Source organism: Zosterops lateralis (genome assembly GCF_965231275.1).
Source record: "Zosterops lateralis genome assembly, chromosome: 12".
Classification (NCBI taxonomy): Eukaryota; Metazoa; Chordata; class Aves; order Passeriformes; family Zosteropidae; genus Zosterops; species Zosterops lateralis.
Window position 1 is genome coordinate 4,862,667 of NC_139772.1, and position 15,539 is coordinate 4,878,205.

The 15,539-nt window shown below is 43.3% G+C and overlaps 1 protein-coding gene across 1 annotated transcript in view; it reads right to left on the reverse strand.

Annotated features, from left to right (window-relative positions):
* CMIP (c-Maf inducing protein) overlaps window positions 1-8,706 on the reverse strand; it is a 131,084-nt gene extending 122,378 nt beyond the window's left edge. Inside the window, exon 1 of the mRNA XM_083869987.1 lies at window positions 7,778-8,706. Coding sequence (XP_083726113.1) covers window positions 7,778-8,074 — 297 coding nt within the window. The 5' untranslated portion in view covers window positions 8,075-8,706. The remainder of the gene's footprint in view (window positions 1-7,777) is intronic.
* Window positions 8,707-15,539: the final 6,833 nt, after the last annotated feature.

Genomic DNA, 15,539 nt, shown 5'->3' on the forward strand with positions numbered 1-15,539 from the left:
CAAGCAGAGGGAGAAAATGGGGCTCTGAGAGCTGTACAAGGCTGAGTGGTGTCAGCCATGTCCCCCAGCCAGCAGCCAAGTGTGAGCTGCACGGTGATCCCTCGCTGAACCTTCCTGGCTCTCTGAACAGCACATCCTGCCATTCACGTTACAGGCAATGAATGGTAATCCCTCTCCTCAAATTACCCTCCTGATTTCAACAGAGCGAGACCAAGAATGTACATGACTGAGTGTACTTCCAGTTCAGATTTAAGTAATTGCAACTTGACGAGTTTCTTGGGCTCGGTTAGTAATGGCACACGTCTAGCAGAAACACTCAAATCCAGAAAAAACATGTGCCTTTTTGTTAAGTTCCTCAAAAAAAGGGAAAAATAGTTAATATTATTTAGAAGCTTGCTAAAACCTCAGATTAAAGTGGAAAGACATGGCCTACACCATACCCTCATGCCCCGGACACCACAGGCAGGTTACCTGCTTGTATTTCCCACTCTACTGGCCCTGTCCCATCGGTCACGGGACAGCCCAAAGGGCAAAGTCAACAAATCACTCTAAGTACTGGAAATGGCAGCATCATTTCCACAAATGTCCACAAATCCTGGAACATGAGTCCCCTCTTCCAAAACCTAGAAAGTATTTTTAAATTCTCCTGATTTTTAAGCCTAGGAAGAAAAGGCCTTTTAACTTAGCATCTGGTTCTGACTTCATGTTTTCCTCCACAACCACAAGAGCTAAATCTTCACTCATCACTGACGTGATCAGTTATAATGTATGCTTTTCAATTGTCTTTTCCCTTTCCTGGTGTTGTCCCTGCATTCTTAAATATTGTGCAAAACAGGAAAATTTTACGCAGTGATTTAATAATACATTTTTTTTGGCACCAATTCCAGCCTGCCATGTTTCCCGCTCTCTTCTTCCTCAACAGTCTGGCAGACCATGCACTGAAACACATCAGCTCCCTGATCCAGTTAAAAGACAAGACAACAAATCTGCAAAAGGTTCAAACAGAGGGGATGTGCCCCAGCCAGCTCACAGAGATTTTTCTCAACCTGACCCTGCAAACTGTTAAGCACTTACAAAAGATGGATTGACAGGGTATGGCACAGATGCAGAAATGAATGGCACAGGCCAGGGCTGACTCAGCCAGCACTGCTGCCAATGACACTGCATCGGCAGAAGGTGCAAAAAAAAAAAAAGTTATTTTATTGAGTGCACATACATGCACAAGCTCTCTGAATGGATTATACGTGCTGAAGTATCAATCACCTCCAAACACCTGGCTGTTTGTGGAATCAAGCACTATGTTATCTGTGAACACACAGAACACAACTGATGCAGCTAGCACTGCTCAAAACACCAATAAACAAGCCACAATCTACCCATGCAACCCACAATCTAATTACATCTAAAGACTCCAAAAGGCTTGAACTATTTGAGGTAGGTCTCATCTATCATAAATCCTATATGAGGAGATGAGTAAAACCCTATTAGGTCAGCTATGCTTATTAACATGGAAGGAAATTGTATCATGTTAAACTCATCTGTTACCTGGGAACTTCAAAAGTACCAACAAATTATAAGCAATAAATTGAACAGTTCCAAAAAATCACTCTTTTCTATGTGCTAAACCTACCACCTTTTTCCTCCAAAAAGGCCTCTCAGTGCACACAGTTGTGTGAATGATTTTGGTGGGAACAAGGCCTTTGTTCTCCCAGAGTTGCCAACAAATCAAACCCAACCTTTTACACTGAACACCAATGCAGATGGGATGCCCATGGGATGCCCAATACAGACGGGATGCAGATGAAAAGCACAGCCTTTCCCCTCTGAAAAACCAAATGTTGTTGAGTTTCACAGAATCATAAAGGGGTTTGGGTTGGAAGGGACCTTTCAGGATCATCTTGTTCCACCCCATGTCATGAGCAGGGACACCTTCCACTATCCCAGGTTGCTCCAAGCCCTGCCCAACCTGGCCTTGGACATTGACAGGGATTTGGCAGTCACAGCTTCTCTGGGCAGCACATTCTTTCCTAGAAGGACTACATCCCACCTTGGATGGTCTATCAGACTCTTCCCATCACTATTATAATCACAGTTATAATGTTCTTCTAGAAAAAAAAAATAAAGTATTATCTCAGAGCTCCACAAGGGCCCAGCCCTGTGAGGTGTGAGGGATGCTGAGCTCCTCCAGGCCCAGCTGTGATGCAGGATCAGGTCCCATTGAGGACCAGAGGCAATTTACAGTCTCTCCCATGGGGACTATTACCACCACATAGTTACCAGCACCACATCTTTGCTCCCCAGCCAAAACGAAAAATGAGGCACAAGTATTTCTGAGTATTCTTTTTATTTATGTTCCTGAACATGTAAAATTTACTGGCTGGGTGTTAACACTAATAGCCCTGAGAGCTTTCACTCTGTCAATGAATATGGCTTCTGTTTTCATATTTTATATAAGCTCTGTGACATATAAACACATACCTTAACACTACTGACTTATAAATATGCTTTTTAACCACTGCAGGAACTATATATGCAAAGGTATGTTTGATAGCCATTAAACAACTTTAAAGAAATATAGTTTTAGGTTTTCTTATGTTGAACTACTAACTAATAGAGCAATAAAATAAGTTTGTCACAGCAAAGCAATATTCCATTAAATCACCAGGTCTTCAGAAAAATTTGGAGTTTGTTAATGCAGGCACATGCCTGCCTTCACTTGTGAAAGAGAATCTCAGTTTCATAAGTACAGACAATATGGAACAATTTGTTCTCAATATGCAGAGAATTCTAAATTGTCATGGCTTTTATGCAAATTATGATGTTCAGTGCTCTTCCTGATGCACCTGAACCAAGTACCTGGGAGACAACAACAACCCAGAACAAGCAAACATGTACACCCTAAACCTATAGGTATCACTCCTCATCAAATAAAAGCCATCACCCGCAACAGTAAACCACGAGAAATATTAAATCTAAATAGTAATTCATCCTTCCATTATTATAACAAATCAAAAAATTATCTTAAATTGCTTTGTTATTTATGTGTTCATACTTATTTATATATGTAATGATGGCAGACACTCCAATCTAGTTTAAAGTCACATTCATAGAGCTTCATCAACAGTGCAGGACTTAAAGACAGCACTTGGTTTACAGAACGGACTGTCTATTATTATGTTTATTATTATTATTATTATTAATTCATTTTAATTTTACTCGCAATCTGGATAATACTACAATATTCCTCTTTCAGGAAAGCTTTAAAAAATTCCTCTTGTAAGATTGTTTTGAAACTTTTGAGCTCTGCATAATACTTCCCACTTGAGCTAATTGTTTTTAAAGGGAAATTTAATTTTTAAAAGTGTGTTTTTCTAACTAATGGGAATCTGTGCTAAAGTAAACAATGAGTCCAGCTTGATAGGAATTTTTGCTTTATCTTGACCAAAATAAGGAAGGAAAGACATGTAATAGCATGCTGAAACACATGCAGTAGCAGAATTGTTGAATTTTAAAAAACAATTAGAAGACAATTTTCTACTCCACTTCTCCTGTTTGAAACAGATCATCCTGCCCTGCCTCATTTAATATTAATTAGGTATGTTCTTGTCTCTAGAAGAAAACACAAATGCAGTTCCCTAATCCACTTACATTCTTGTTTCAAATGCATTTACGATTAGCCAGCCTGTCAATAAACTATTGTCCTCACACATCATGTCTGGACAGAAAAATGTTTAAAAGAAGCTCGAGTCTTTTCAGGATTGTCACCAGCTTTGAACAAAACATTTACATTACACCCAGCCCACCTGCCAGTGCAAAACTGAGAAATGTGAAATGGGCACGAAAAGCCAGTTTCCACCTCCTTGAGGGATATTAATGAGTAACTCCATGGTCTCAATAAAGCCTTATCTTTCCAGATGGGAACTAGAGAGGTCATCCCTGCCCAGAGACAATGAATCACTTATTTATTCTTTCCTTGTCTGCTGCACATACATATGTATCACAAGTCTTCCCTGTAACTCGGGACTCTAAAACTCATTGTCCTCAACGTCTACTCCTCACTGGTGCAAGAGAAAGAATGAAAGAACAGCAGGGCAGAGACATGAAAGAGACAATCCAGAAGGATATTAAAGACACAGAACAGTCACGGCACCTATGTTTAGACTACTGAAAATGAAATTTTACATTTCTCTTGAAGAAAGGGTTACTCCTAACCCCACCCTGACCCTCCCAAAAAAAAAAAAAAAAAAAGACAACTATGTAAGAAATATTAAATTGGACCTTATTTCTGTATTTGTTTTTACTATCCCTGCCTCTCAAGCTGTGCAAGGACAGATCTCACTGGTGAAAAGAAAAAATTAGTAAGGGTGCTACATTTGAGTTTGGTAGGTGTTTATAAAATAAACATTATTCCTCCCATGGGGGAGAAAGTCAAATTCATCCCCAGGCAAGCTGCTGCCTGACAAACAAAGTTTCTAAGTGTCATAATTTCCTACTGGGACTTTAGCATTTACAGTAACAAAACAAAACAGAAAAAAGCTACAGATCTGTATTCACTTTCTCCAAAAACCTCTCTTAACCAGAATGAAACCCTGGACATGATGCGAGTGAAACTGTAATGGTGACACTGTGGTATATTTAAGCAATTCTTTGAGAAATAAGAACATGACACAAACTATGGAAACACACACAAATCAGATGAAGTCCTAAGACCTTCAGTTATGGGACTGTCCGCGAATTAATACCTTTCCACGTTTATTAACTGGGTGCATATACCAAGTCAGAATACACTTATTTTATTATTATTATTATTTAATTAACATGGATTTATTTTAATTGAAACACTCACTCGTCAAAATGTCAAAAAATGCACTTCATAGAGAACATTATTTTTTTCCTCCCTAAATTTTGCTAAAACAAGATGGCCTAACAGTTGCTCCATTATATTCTTGCATAGCACTTCTGCTACCAAAAACTATCTTTTCAGCACAAAAATTGTAGCTGCCTAAATAAACAACAAAACTAGTTATCTCTCAAAAAAAATGTAGGTAGAGTCTCATTATTTGGATTTATATATGTGGGCACATACCATGTCTATTCATGGAATAAATCATAGATGAATAATCCATACACAAACTAATGCTAACTTCTATAATGCAGCCCAGGGACTGACAAGTAAGAGCTTGCGGGGAGAAGAATTTAATTCAAATATAGGTCTCAAGTGACAATAAAAAGGATATAAAGTGCTTAGAATCAACAAATAACTTATCCTCTGTACTCAGAGACATAATTTGCCAGATCTGGATTTAGCTGTCATTACAACTTTTGCTTTCAAATGCAAAACAAAGTGATGTTATTTTCCCGTTCAATTTTATTCATGTTATATAGAATGCAGTAAAACTCGTCATGCCAGAGGATTTGCAAAGGGATGATGTGAAGGTTAATTACTGGCTGCTCATAAAGCATCCTGCCTGTCGAAAGCCCCATGTGTAAAAATGACCTTGTTATCAAAGCTGTTGAGTGCTCCCAACGCTCACTTTCAATGGACAGAATGGATAATTTTCTATAGCTCTTGAAAACCAAATTAGCTGCATTCAAATACCCACCTCCAGTTTGAGGAGGTTTTGGCGTTGTGCCTATACCCCATTTCTGTAGGGGGGTGGGGGTTAAAACTACCACGGATTTTGCTTAAATCACATCTTTTCCAGCTCAAAATGAAAAAGACTAAAAGGTAGGTATCATAAAACCAATGTCTGAAAGATACCTGCTAAGCCTGACCACACAGGCAACAAGTGAATGCAGATCTTATCCCTGTGCCCTAATTACCCCCCGGAAACCAAAGACACTGCTCGAAACAATAAAGCCCTGATATTTCTGAGAACAACTGTATTTCTAGGGTGAGTTAGCACTGGGGAAAAAATTGGTAAGGCACAAGACCAAGCACGAAGAGCAGTGCTCAACAAAATGGAGCCTGCAATGCTACGCACAAGGCTTCAGTATCTTCTTGCTATTTATACACATAAAATAATTAGGAATGAGAGCACCTCAATGTTAATTAAAGCACAGCCCCATAGGACTTCAGGGATCTTTTCAGAGGTGGTTTCTCTGGTGACAGCTCTGCCAGCGAGCAGAGTTTGACGTGTCCTGTAAAAAAATACAACTTCATGGCTGGTGTTGCCACATTGCAGAGAACAACATCTGAAGCGTGATCGTGCCTCTCCCTACCCGTATCCTCCTCCTCGGCTTAGCAATAATCAGCTGTGGGTACTGCCAGGAAAATGCCTCATCCCCACTAATATTCAACTCCCCCTCTACACAACGATGGTGTCTTAACAAAATGAAGAACTGCAAAAACTCCTCGTGCTTGTGGTGTCTTTCAGGAGCTTTTCTCCAGCAGTGCTCGACCAAATCTTCCTCCTCTTTCCTTTAGGCAGTAGTTCTATCAAAGAAAGAAGATATTCCCTTGGAAACATCCTGGAGAGGCCAGTGGAAAGGGCAAGCAGAGATGTCATTGTGGCACAAGAAAGGGCTCTGTGAGAACAGGCAGCTGGCCCTACCTGAAGGTTAAAGCAGCTCCCACTGAAAACCTGCTCTGAGCACTTGATGATGATGCAGGAGAGACATTTACACACGCTGGGACTGTGTACCAAGGTGTGAAAAAACCAAGCTCCCAGCACGGCACAGGCTGGATGGAATCCATTGAAATACACCATTAACAGGAATCTACACAAAAGCCAATCCACTCTCTCCTATCAGTGTCCTATAGGAAGGCCAGAATGAAGCCATTGAGAAAAATGAGACATTTAGATATAAATAATAAAAAAAAAAGACAGTATTCGAGTACCAGCTGATTTAAAGATCAGTGTAAAACATGTTTTGTTAATCGCTTATTAGATAAAAATCTGTGTAATCACTCTATACACTCCACAAATACTCAAATAATATTGGCCATAAATTTTTAAGCCGGATATAAAAATACAAATCACATTTTTCCAAGACTACATCCCTCTATTGTACATCTCCTGTAACGCTGTTATCACCACCTCGCATTTTTTTCTCTTGCATCATTTTCCAGCAGGCAGGAAGATTAAAAAAAAAAAAAAAAAAAAAAAAAAAAAAAACCCTGAAGGAATCTCCATATTTTCCAATCACATCGCCTGTATCTGGGCAGGTTTATGTGACCGCCAAGCCGGAGCCCCCAGAGCAGGCCTGAAGCAGAGCAAAGCCGGCGCACAGCCCCAGCCTTCTCCCCCCGGATTAAAAGCATCCTCCACCTCCCTCACCTCCAACTTGCCCAAGGTGCCAGCAGGTACCTGCTGACTTTGGTTTCGGATAGAAAAGGCTCAGTATGGTGATTGTAATGTTGAGAGAGATGGAATTTTTAATTTTTTTTTTTTAAAAAAAGGAAAAAAAAATCAACAACAATAATACCAGTAATAGTAGCCTTGTTAGGAAAATAATAATACTAATAGAATAATAATAAAATAAAATAATTACAATAAAATAATAATAACAAAATAATAATAGTATAATGATAATATAATAATAAAAAATAATAATAAAATAATAATAATAATAATAATAATAAAAACCTGCAAAAATAACTATCCACAGGATTACGAACAAGGGAAGGAAAAAATAAATCCTGAAAGGATTTTCGGCGGCATTCCGGGACTCAAAGGAGCCGATCCCCCCCTCGCCCGGCGGCGGCCCCGGGGGTCCCGGGCAGGTCCCGGGGACAGAGGGCTCGGGCATCCCCCGGCCCCGGGCGGGCTCTTACCGTGGCCGACGCGACGCTGTTGTCCGCCAGGGTCAAGTGGTGCGGCTCCCACCGCCGCAGGAACTTGGAGGTGAGGATCTTGCTGAGAAACGTCCGGGGGTGCCGGATGACACACACCTGGATGTCCCCCTCCTGCAGCAGCTTGTACCTCATGCCGTTGCAGTGGAGCAGGGCTCTCCGGCACGGCGCGGCACCCATTTTATTCCCCTCGGGAGCGGACATCTCGCCCAGCAGCGGTTTGCTCTCCTCGGGCTGCCTGCGGTCGCTGCCCCCGCCGGAGCCGCCGGTGCGATCCATGGCAGCCCCGCGGGCCGCCCGCGGGGACCGGGTAGAGAACGGGTACGACCAAACAAAATTAAAATTCAAAATAAAAATTATTAAAAAAAAAAAAAATCCAACCCCACGCGGTAGATTAAAAAAAAAAAAAAAAAAAAAAAATCTGTCGGGGAAGATGGGGGTAGGGACTGAGCCGCACCGAAGGGGGGGAAAAAAAAAAAGGGAAGCGATAAAAATCCTTATTCAAACTTCCCCAATCCGCCCCCCGGCGGGTCACAGCGCCGCGTCCATGCTGCCGGGCGGGCGCCGGCCGAGCGGAGGGTCGGCTCCCGCGGGGGCGGCGGACAAAAGCCGGCGGTGCTGCTGCTGCTGGTGGCGGTGGCGGCGCGGGGGGGTCCTGACGGCGGCGGCGGGGCCGGCGGGGGCTGCGGGGCGTCCGGCCGCGGCTCCTTCCTTCCCCCCGGGGCGTGTGCGCGGGAGCGTGCGGCGGCGCGCGTGCATGTAGGTGGGTGCGGGTGCGCGCCCGTGGGAGCGGGCGGGAGCGCGCGTGTGTGTGTGTCTGTGTGTGTTGAGTGTGCGCCCGCCTCTCTCTCTGTCTGTGTGTGTGGTGTGTGCGCGTGTCTGTGTGTGCGGGTCCCCACGCGCGCCGCCGCCGCCGCGGCAGCAGGAGGAGGAGGAGGAGGAGGAGGAGGGAGCGGCGGGCGCTGCCCACACGGCCCCGCTCGCTCTTTCTCTCCCTCTCTCTCTCTCTCTCTCTGCCCCAGAGGCTCCGCGCGCCGCGATTGGCCCCGCCACCGTCACGTGCCGCCCGGCCTGACGTCAATGGCCGCGGAGCCGCTCCGGGCAGCGCCGGCCGCGGGAGGTGCGCGGGAAGCGCCGCGCCCCTCACAGAGCCCCCCCCAGGCATGAGGGCTCGGGGATGGAAAAGACCTCTGAGATCATCGGGTCCTCAGCGGTGACCGAGCGCCGCCTCGTCAGACAGACCGCGGCACCGAGCACCGTGCCCTGTCTGTGCCTTAAACACCTCCGGGGACGGTGATTCCAGCCCGTTCCCGTGTCTAATCGCCCCTTTTTTTTGTGCAGAAATCCCTCCGAGCGTCCGGCCCTAGCGCGGCTCATCGGGGCAGGGCTGGAGGCGTGCGGGCCCCTCCACCCTGAGGGGAAGCCCCGGGTGGAACCCGAGGGAAGGAAGGGGGGACTCAGTGCGGTCCGTGTCCCCGGTCGGTGTCCCCTTGTCGCAGCCCCCGGGCAGGGCGCGGGGCTTGTCACCGCGTCTCCCTGTTAGTGACAAATCGCCGCAGGTTGAGTTTGGAGCATCCTCACTCGACACCTGCAGGGAATGGCCAAGGAAGCCTGTGCCAGGCTGCTGGCACTTCAGCAGTGGTATTCCCTTTCTTCTGGCTTTATGGGAGACTGGGAATGGCTCTGCTCCCCAACGCACCAGCCCTGGGGAGCCCAGGGAGAGCAGCACCTTCCCACACTGCGCTGAGCAGGTGTCGAGTGTCCTCGGATAAAAAAAAAAAAAAAAAAAAAAAAAAAAAAAAAAAAAAAAAAAAAAAAAAACCAACTCCCTTCTAAGCCCTCTAAACCGCTTAACAGCTGAGGGATGCTGTGTGCAATATGGATGCCATGCCCAGAGAAATTATACCATCGATACTTGCTTTTTTCTCAGTGGTAGAACTCAGATCTTGTTTCCAATTTCCTCATTTGCACAACCAGGTTAGGACCAATTAAAGAAAATACATTTTATGCGATACATGCACATGCCATTGAACTGTGGGACCCCTCACAATGCTTTTTACCAAGGTCCAAGATTTATAAGGAACTTACAGGGCTGCTTTAGATCGTGCTTGCAACATATTCAGAGAAAGTATAAACCTTTGTACTTGAAATACTTAAAAGTGTAAGCTCACCTGTGACTGAGGGAGGTTGGGAGAGGGTGTGCTCTGAGGCGAGGCGATTATTCCAGAGTGTGAGCCCTGACTTGGTTTCTGGTGGCATCTCCCCGTGCAATAGTTCCCGGATAGGTCACCATGCCCAGAGAGGTGCCAGCAGCTGTGGGCAGGTCACCAGCCCCCCCAGACAAAGCCCTTTCATCTGATCCATTTGCATCACGAGTCACACACAGATTATCTGTTGGAGAGGCAAGCTGCTACTGGAAAGGTTTGGGAACCTTTGCCCATAAAGCCTTTTGTAGTGGCTGCTGTCAAAGACAATGCATGACCCGCTGGACCACAATTACAGTCAGCATGTCCATCATGTGTGTAGTTACGGAGCACTTCTGTTGAAATAGGTTTGCACTTGACAGGAGAATTGCTGTCTAAACATTTTCAGAAAGGAAGGGTTTTTAACCTATCAATTACTAGCAAATTTGAGGGATACTTTTGTTGCATGTCAGCATCAAAATTATTTATAAAAAGCAAGGAAGTCTCCAGAGTACTCCCAAGTACCAGTTGATGCAGAATTATGCAACTTGGCAAAAGATAGAAGAAAGCCACTCGTTTAATGACATAAATAATACAACCAACAGGAAGACAAAAATCTCTTTTATAGACATTCAAATTGTCAGTATCTCATAGTCCTGGTAATCACTTACCTCCTGAACTTCAGCAAAGTGACTGGTCATTTTGCAATAAACATTACAGGCAGTTCCCACAGAGCTTTGTACACTATATATTGCAAGGGGTGTGTGACACAGGCATTTACCCTGAAACAAACCCTGATCTACTCATACCTATAAATAGGGATGGAACTGCAATAAAAATAATAATAAAAAATACTTGCAAAACAAAGTAGAAAAGGACAGCTTTGTTTAGATGAAAGTTTTCGCTGCAGGAACTGTCTGTTTCCAGGAGTTCATAGGGTGCCTGGTACAAGGGTGACCTGTTTGATTTGAGGCACTGTTCTGGTACAAATGATAATGGTGTCGATAGTAGAACAATTCACATACACTCACCTGCATCAACATTTCACTCAGAAATAAAACCAGTGGGACTATTCCAGCCAAAGTCTGTGCAAATGAGCCACCTGCTCAAACCACTGCTTTAAATCTACCACAGTTGTCCTCACTGAGAGCTGCTCGACAACAAGAGGACATTATGTAAGAGTCTGGTGTCCTTAAGTGAATTTCCTGGCAAATTAGAGCAGTTGTTTTCCACTTGTGTTCCATGGAAGGCAGCAAAAAATCAAGGCTGGTCTATAGTGATCAACCCATGAGTTACCTGAAAGGATGCAAGTCTGGAAATCCACCATCCCAAAGTGTTGAAATCCACTGAGACGCTGCAAAAGCCACTCCTAGCAACACCTGTCAAGGACAGAGATCCAAATCCTCAGACGTGCTGTGTATTTGCAGCTCCCCCTGAATCCTCACTCTCGGGCTGCAGGTGTTCTTCTCTCTGAAGTAAACTCAGCAGAGCACGATAAGATCAAGGCATGAAATCTCACATTGCCTGCCAGAACAGGGCAACCCAAAACCCTGTCTAGACAAGTGAAATTGAAACAGGCTGCTGGCTGCCCAGCTCGCCAAAATGCACATTAGCCATCCAACCTGCAATAAATAGCCAGTGTGTGACCCAGGGCTGAATACATTAAAATTAACACCCTTCCTCATATCTCCTATGAATTATAGCAAACAGAAGTTGGATCAGGTGCAATCCTGGCTTTTTTGTTCTTCCAGACTTCCTCTTCTGGCTCCATGCAGCACAACAAACATCTCAGGTATACATGCTTGGCAGTATTTCAAGGTGGTGTTTGGGGAATTGCTGTATGTTTTCTTTTTTTCCCCCAAATGAATAAATCCAACCAGAAATTTATCGTGTGTATGAGACAATCATTCATTTAAATAATAAACACTGAGCAAATAATTCATAATAAAAAGCACGTCAGTGAAAATATACCTCTAGCTACTCACAAGGTGCTTCTGGGCATGATACCACTTTTGAATAATTCAAGAATTTGTGAGGTTTTCTATGAAATACTTTATTCCTCTGCTACAAGAGAAACACAGCCCCTGAAAGTGAAAATTGAATAGTTTATTCATTATTGTTGATACTACTACCAAGTAGAAGCTCCTTTAAGGCAGGGCCTCTAAGTACAGGTCAAATTTGAAGAGGGAAGGAGATAGAGATTTTTTTCTACTCTGCAGAAATATCAGTGCAACTGGACCAAAACTAAAAAGTGAGGCTGTCAGGGAAGTGAGCAGAGGTAAAGATGTTTTCTCCAGAAGAGAGGACATTGACAGAAGGGCAATTCAGACCCACCTGCCAGTTCTGTACCCTATTCCTGGACTCTGCCCTTTCATTTGCACTTCTTTGTATCTTGCCCTCTTTTTATTGTTCACTGCCATTTCATAATAGGCTTTGTAAACAGAAGCATCGCTTCCTGAAAGACACTGTAGCCTGGAAACCTGGGATTTACCCACCATGGATACACCCACTGGAGCTAAACCTACCAGTTTAAAGCAGATAAGACTTCTGGGTCAGCAGCAGGGTTTTTCTCCCCCTTTTCCAAAACCAATCCAATTGTGGCATATGTTATTCAGAATGTTCATCTGCTCACTTGTATGTCTGTAAAACCAGGAAAGAGCATTGACACAATCACTTGCAAATACCTGGGATTCCAGTCTTAAGAAAAAACTGCCACTTTTTATACATTACCAGCATTTGGTCTCTTGGAGATGTACACTCAGTTCCATCAAGTGTTCTGCAGAGGTCATTTCTGGGTGCTAACACAGAAGCAGTCTCCTGACATACCTTCTAAAGCTTAGTAACACCTACCTACAACCATCTCTTAAAACAAAAGAAATGTGATACTCTGAAGGAAAGCAAAGCAGCAATTTGTGTCAAGTGCTCAGTGCCACTGGCACAGGTTTCAGAGCAGTGAGGGGCTTGGAACACCTATGAGAAAACACTTAAGATGCCAAAACCTGTGCAGGAAAAAAAAATATTGACTAAAGTCACCTTGTCTGAGTGTACACCCGTACAGTGGATACCTGTAAAGCTATGAGGGAACTAACAGAGCACCTGTGGCAAGGGCCAGACACAGACAATTAGATGCTCCAACAGGGGATGTACTGACCACTGTCCCCACAGGGGCTTTGCAGGATTTGTTGAATGCTTTAAAAGAGAAAACAAGAAAAAGAAATAATAATAATCACTTACTACACTATTAATTACTCCTGGTTCATTTTACAGTGTTACAACATTAACACATGACTTGGCAAACTCTTTTTCCAATCAATCAAAGAGGGAAGAAAAGATAAATCGCCTTTTACTGTCTCTCACTAAAATATTCTGTCAGAGGCTGTAAGGGCCTACGACAGCCATGCTTTCTGTAAAACAAACAAACAAACAAAAAAAAAATACCCCAAAAAACCCCAAAACACCACTTCTTTTGTCTGCTTAGCACATCCCTGGGAGTTGTCTGTTCAGAGATGTGAGATACATATGGTTTTTCCAAGCAGAGCAACAAGGACCAGGAATTCCCAAATTGTATTCAATATCAGTTTAGACTCTTACACAGCAGCTGCTCCTCTCATGTTTGGATCCTCGATGCATATTAGAGATAATGGAGCTTTCCTCCCTTATTCACAGAGGTGCTGCCTGGATTATGGAATTCATTAGTCAATGCTTGCAAATTGCTACTGTTGACTCAGAGCAAATTCCTGCTATCAGACTCACTAGTCAGCTCATTTTCATAACAATGCTGTATTGTTAAAAATACTTTTAAACCCCTCTTCAGAGAAACTGGGGAATACAACACATTCAAGCAAACACCTAAAACATCAAAGAGATGCAGTCTCAGTAATGCTAAAAGTCCTGCATTTGAAGTGTGTTTAAATTAATCAGTGTGATGGTGTTAAGAGGATTCAGTAAGTCATAAAGCTTTGGGCAACTGAATTGCTTCCCAAAAGGGGTGACGGACATTTAAACCTAAATAGATAAAGATTAAAGGAACCCACCCTGCAAGAAGTAGCTGCCCCTGAGGAAAAGGAAGGCCTTGATTAGGGCACCATTGATCACAGGCACATAAAATAAAGATTGAATTTACAAGGAGCTCTTTCTTTCCCCCAAATTTCTCATTACCCACTCCTGAGAGTAACAGTAATTCTGAAAGGCACCTCACAGAGGAGTAGTAAGTGGGAAATCAGACTCTGCTGAGAGCTTGCAATTCTCTGACATCTCTGGCATTCAGATTTCCACTCTTCTCCAAATTACTCAGTCGCTGGGTTCTTGCTTTCCCAGTGGATGCACATCACAGCACAGGGCTGACTGCGAGCTGTGCAGACCCTGGGGACAAATATATCTTTGATTCCTCACTGACATAATGCACACTCTTGAGTGCATGATGCAGAAATACTTCTTTTTCTGCCTGTCATCATCAGATGCTCTGATGTAGGGGGATGTAGGATGAAGCTGGTGGTACCAATTGCTAGAAGGAGCCTGCCATCTGCTGATCTGAGCAGCACTCCAGTCTGACTTCTCCCAGATCTGATTTAGTGGGATGAAGCATTCTACAAAGTAGGTTAAATGTATCTGAAATGAAGCAGAATTAACAGAGTTTCTGTGGTGAAGGGATTAATTTAAGTGGAAAGAGGAAGTCCCAACTCTTACAATACCAGGTCTAAATCTGAATTGGACAAATAGAAATAAAAAGGCAACTAAAATAAAGCAATTAATAGCAAAGAGATAAGCAGAAGATACAGTCAAGAAAGAGCCTGAATTTTTGTTTGTTTGTTTGTTTTTGTTTTGGTGTTTTTTTTTTTTTTGCTTTGCTTCTCCCAACCAGATAGTACAGCTAAGGTACCTCACCTTCACCCTTCCAATTTACAGCAGTTCTAAACTTCTCCTTTATGGCCTTCTTCCAGGGCCACCCACATATCCAGGCATGAAAAAAACCTTGGAAAAGGCGAGCTCTCTTCAGGCTGCCGTCTCCATTTACTCTCATCCTTACTGCCATCAGGATGTATGTAAAAAAGTTATCATTTGGCCTGACTCAGTGAAAAGTCATCATTTCCATTACACTGTCTGCATTATTGTTCCCATCTCCAGCTAATATTTCCTATTTCATCAATAGATTACATCCTACCAGTCGTTCCAAGCTGCAAGTGCTAATCAGTTTGAAATGCTCTATTAGCTCTTGACACATATAAAAAACATCACTATAACACAACCAAGCATTAAAAGTCAAAAGGAAGTATGGGGTATGATGCAGAGCTCTGAGCTTGTTGCAATAAGATGAAGTTTCCCCAAAACAGAGGAAGAACAGCTAAGAAAGAAAAAAGTAGTCCTCAGATTAGGGAAGTGTATCTTCTCTCACTAAACCAACAAATGAGGAAGTGAAATTAGAAGTGGATGAACTGCTGAAAGACTTGGATTATTTTTTTTAAAGACCAAGGGGAGGAAAAAAAGCAGAATAGGGAAAAAGCATCAAGGATTAGCAGGATTAGTATCACAGGCTCTCTGGTGAAAAGGTGTCATAGAAAGAG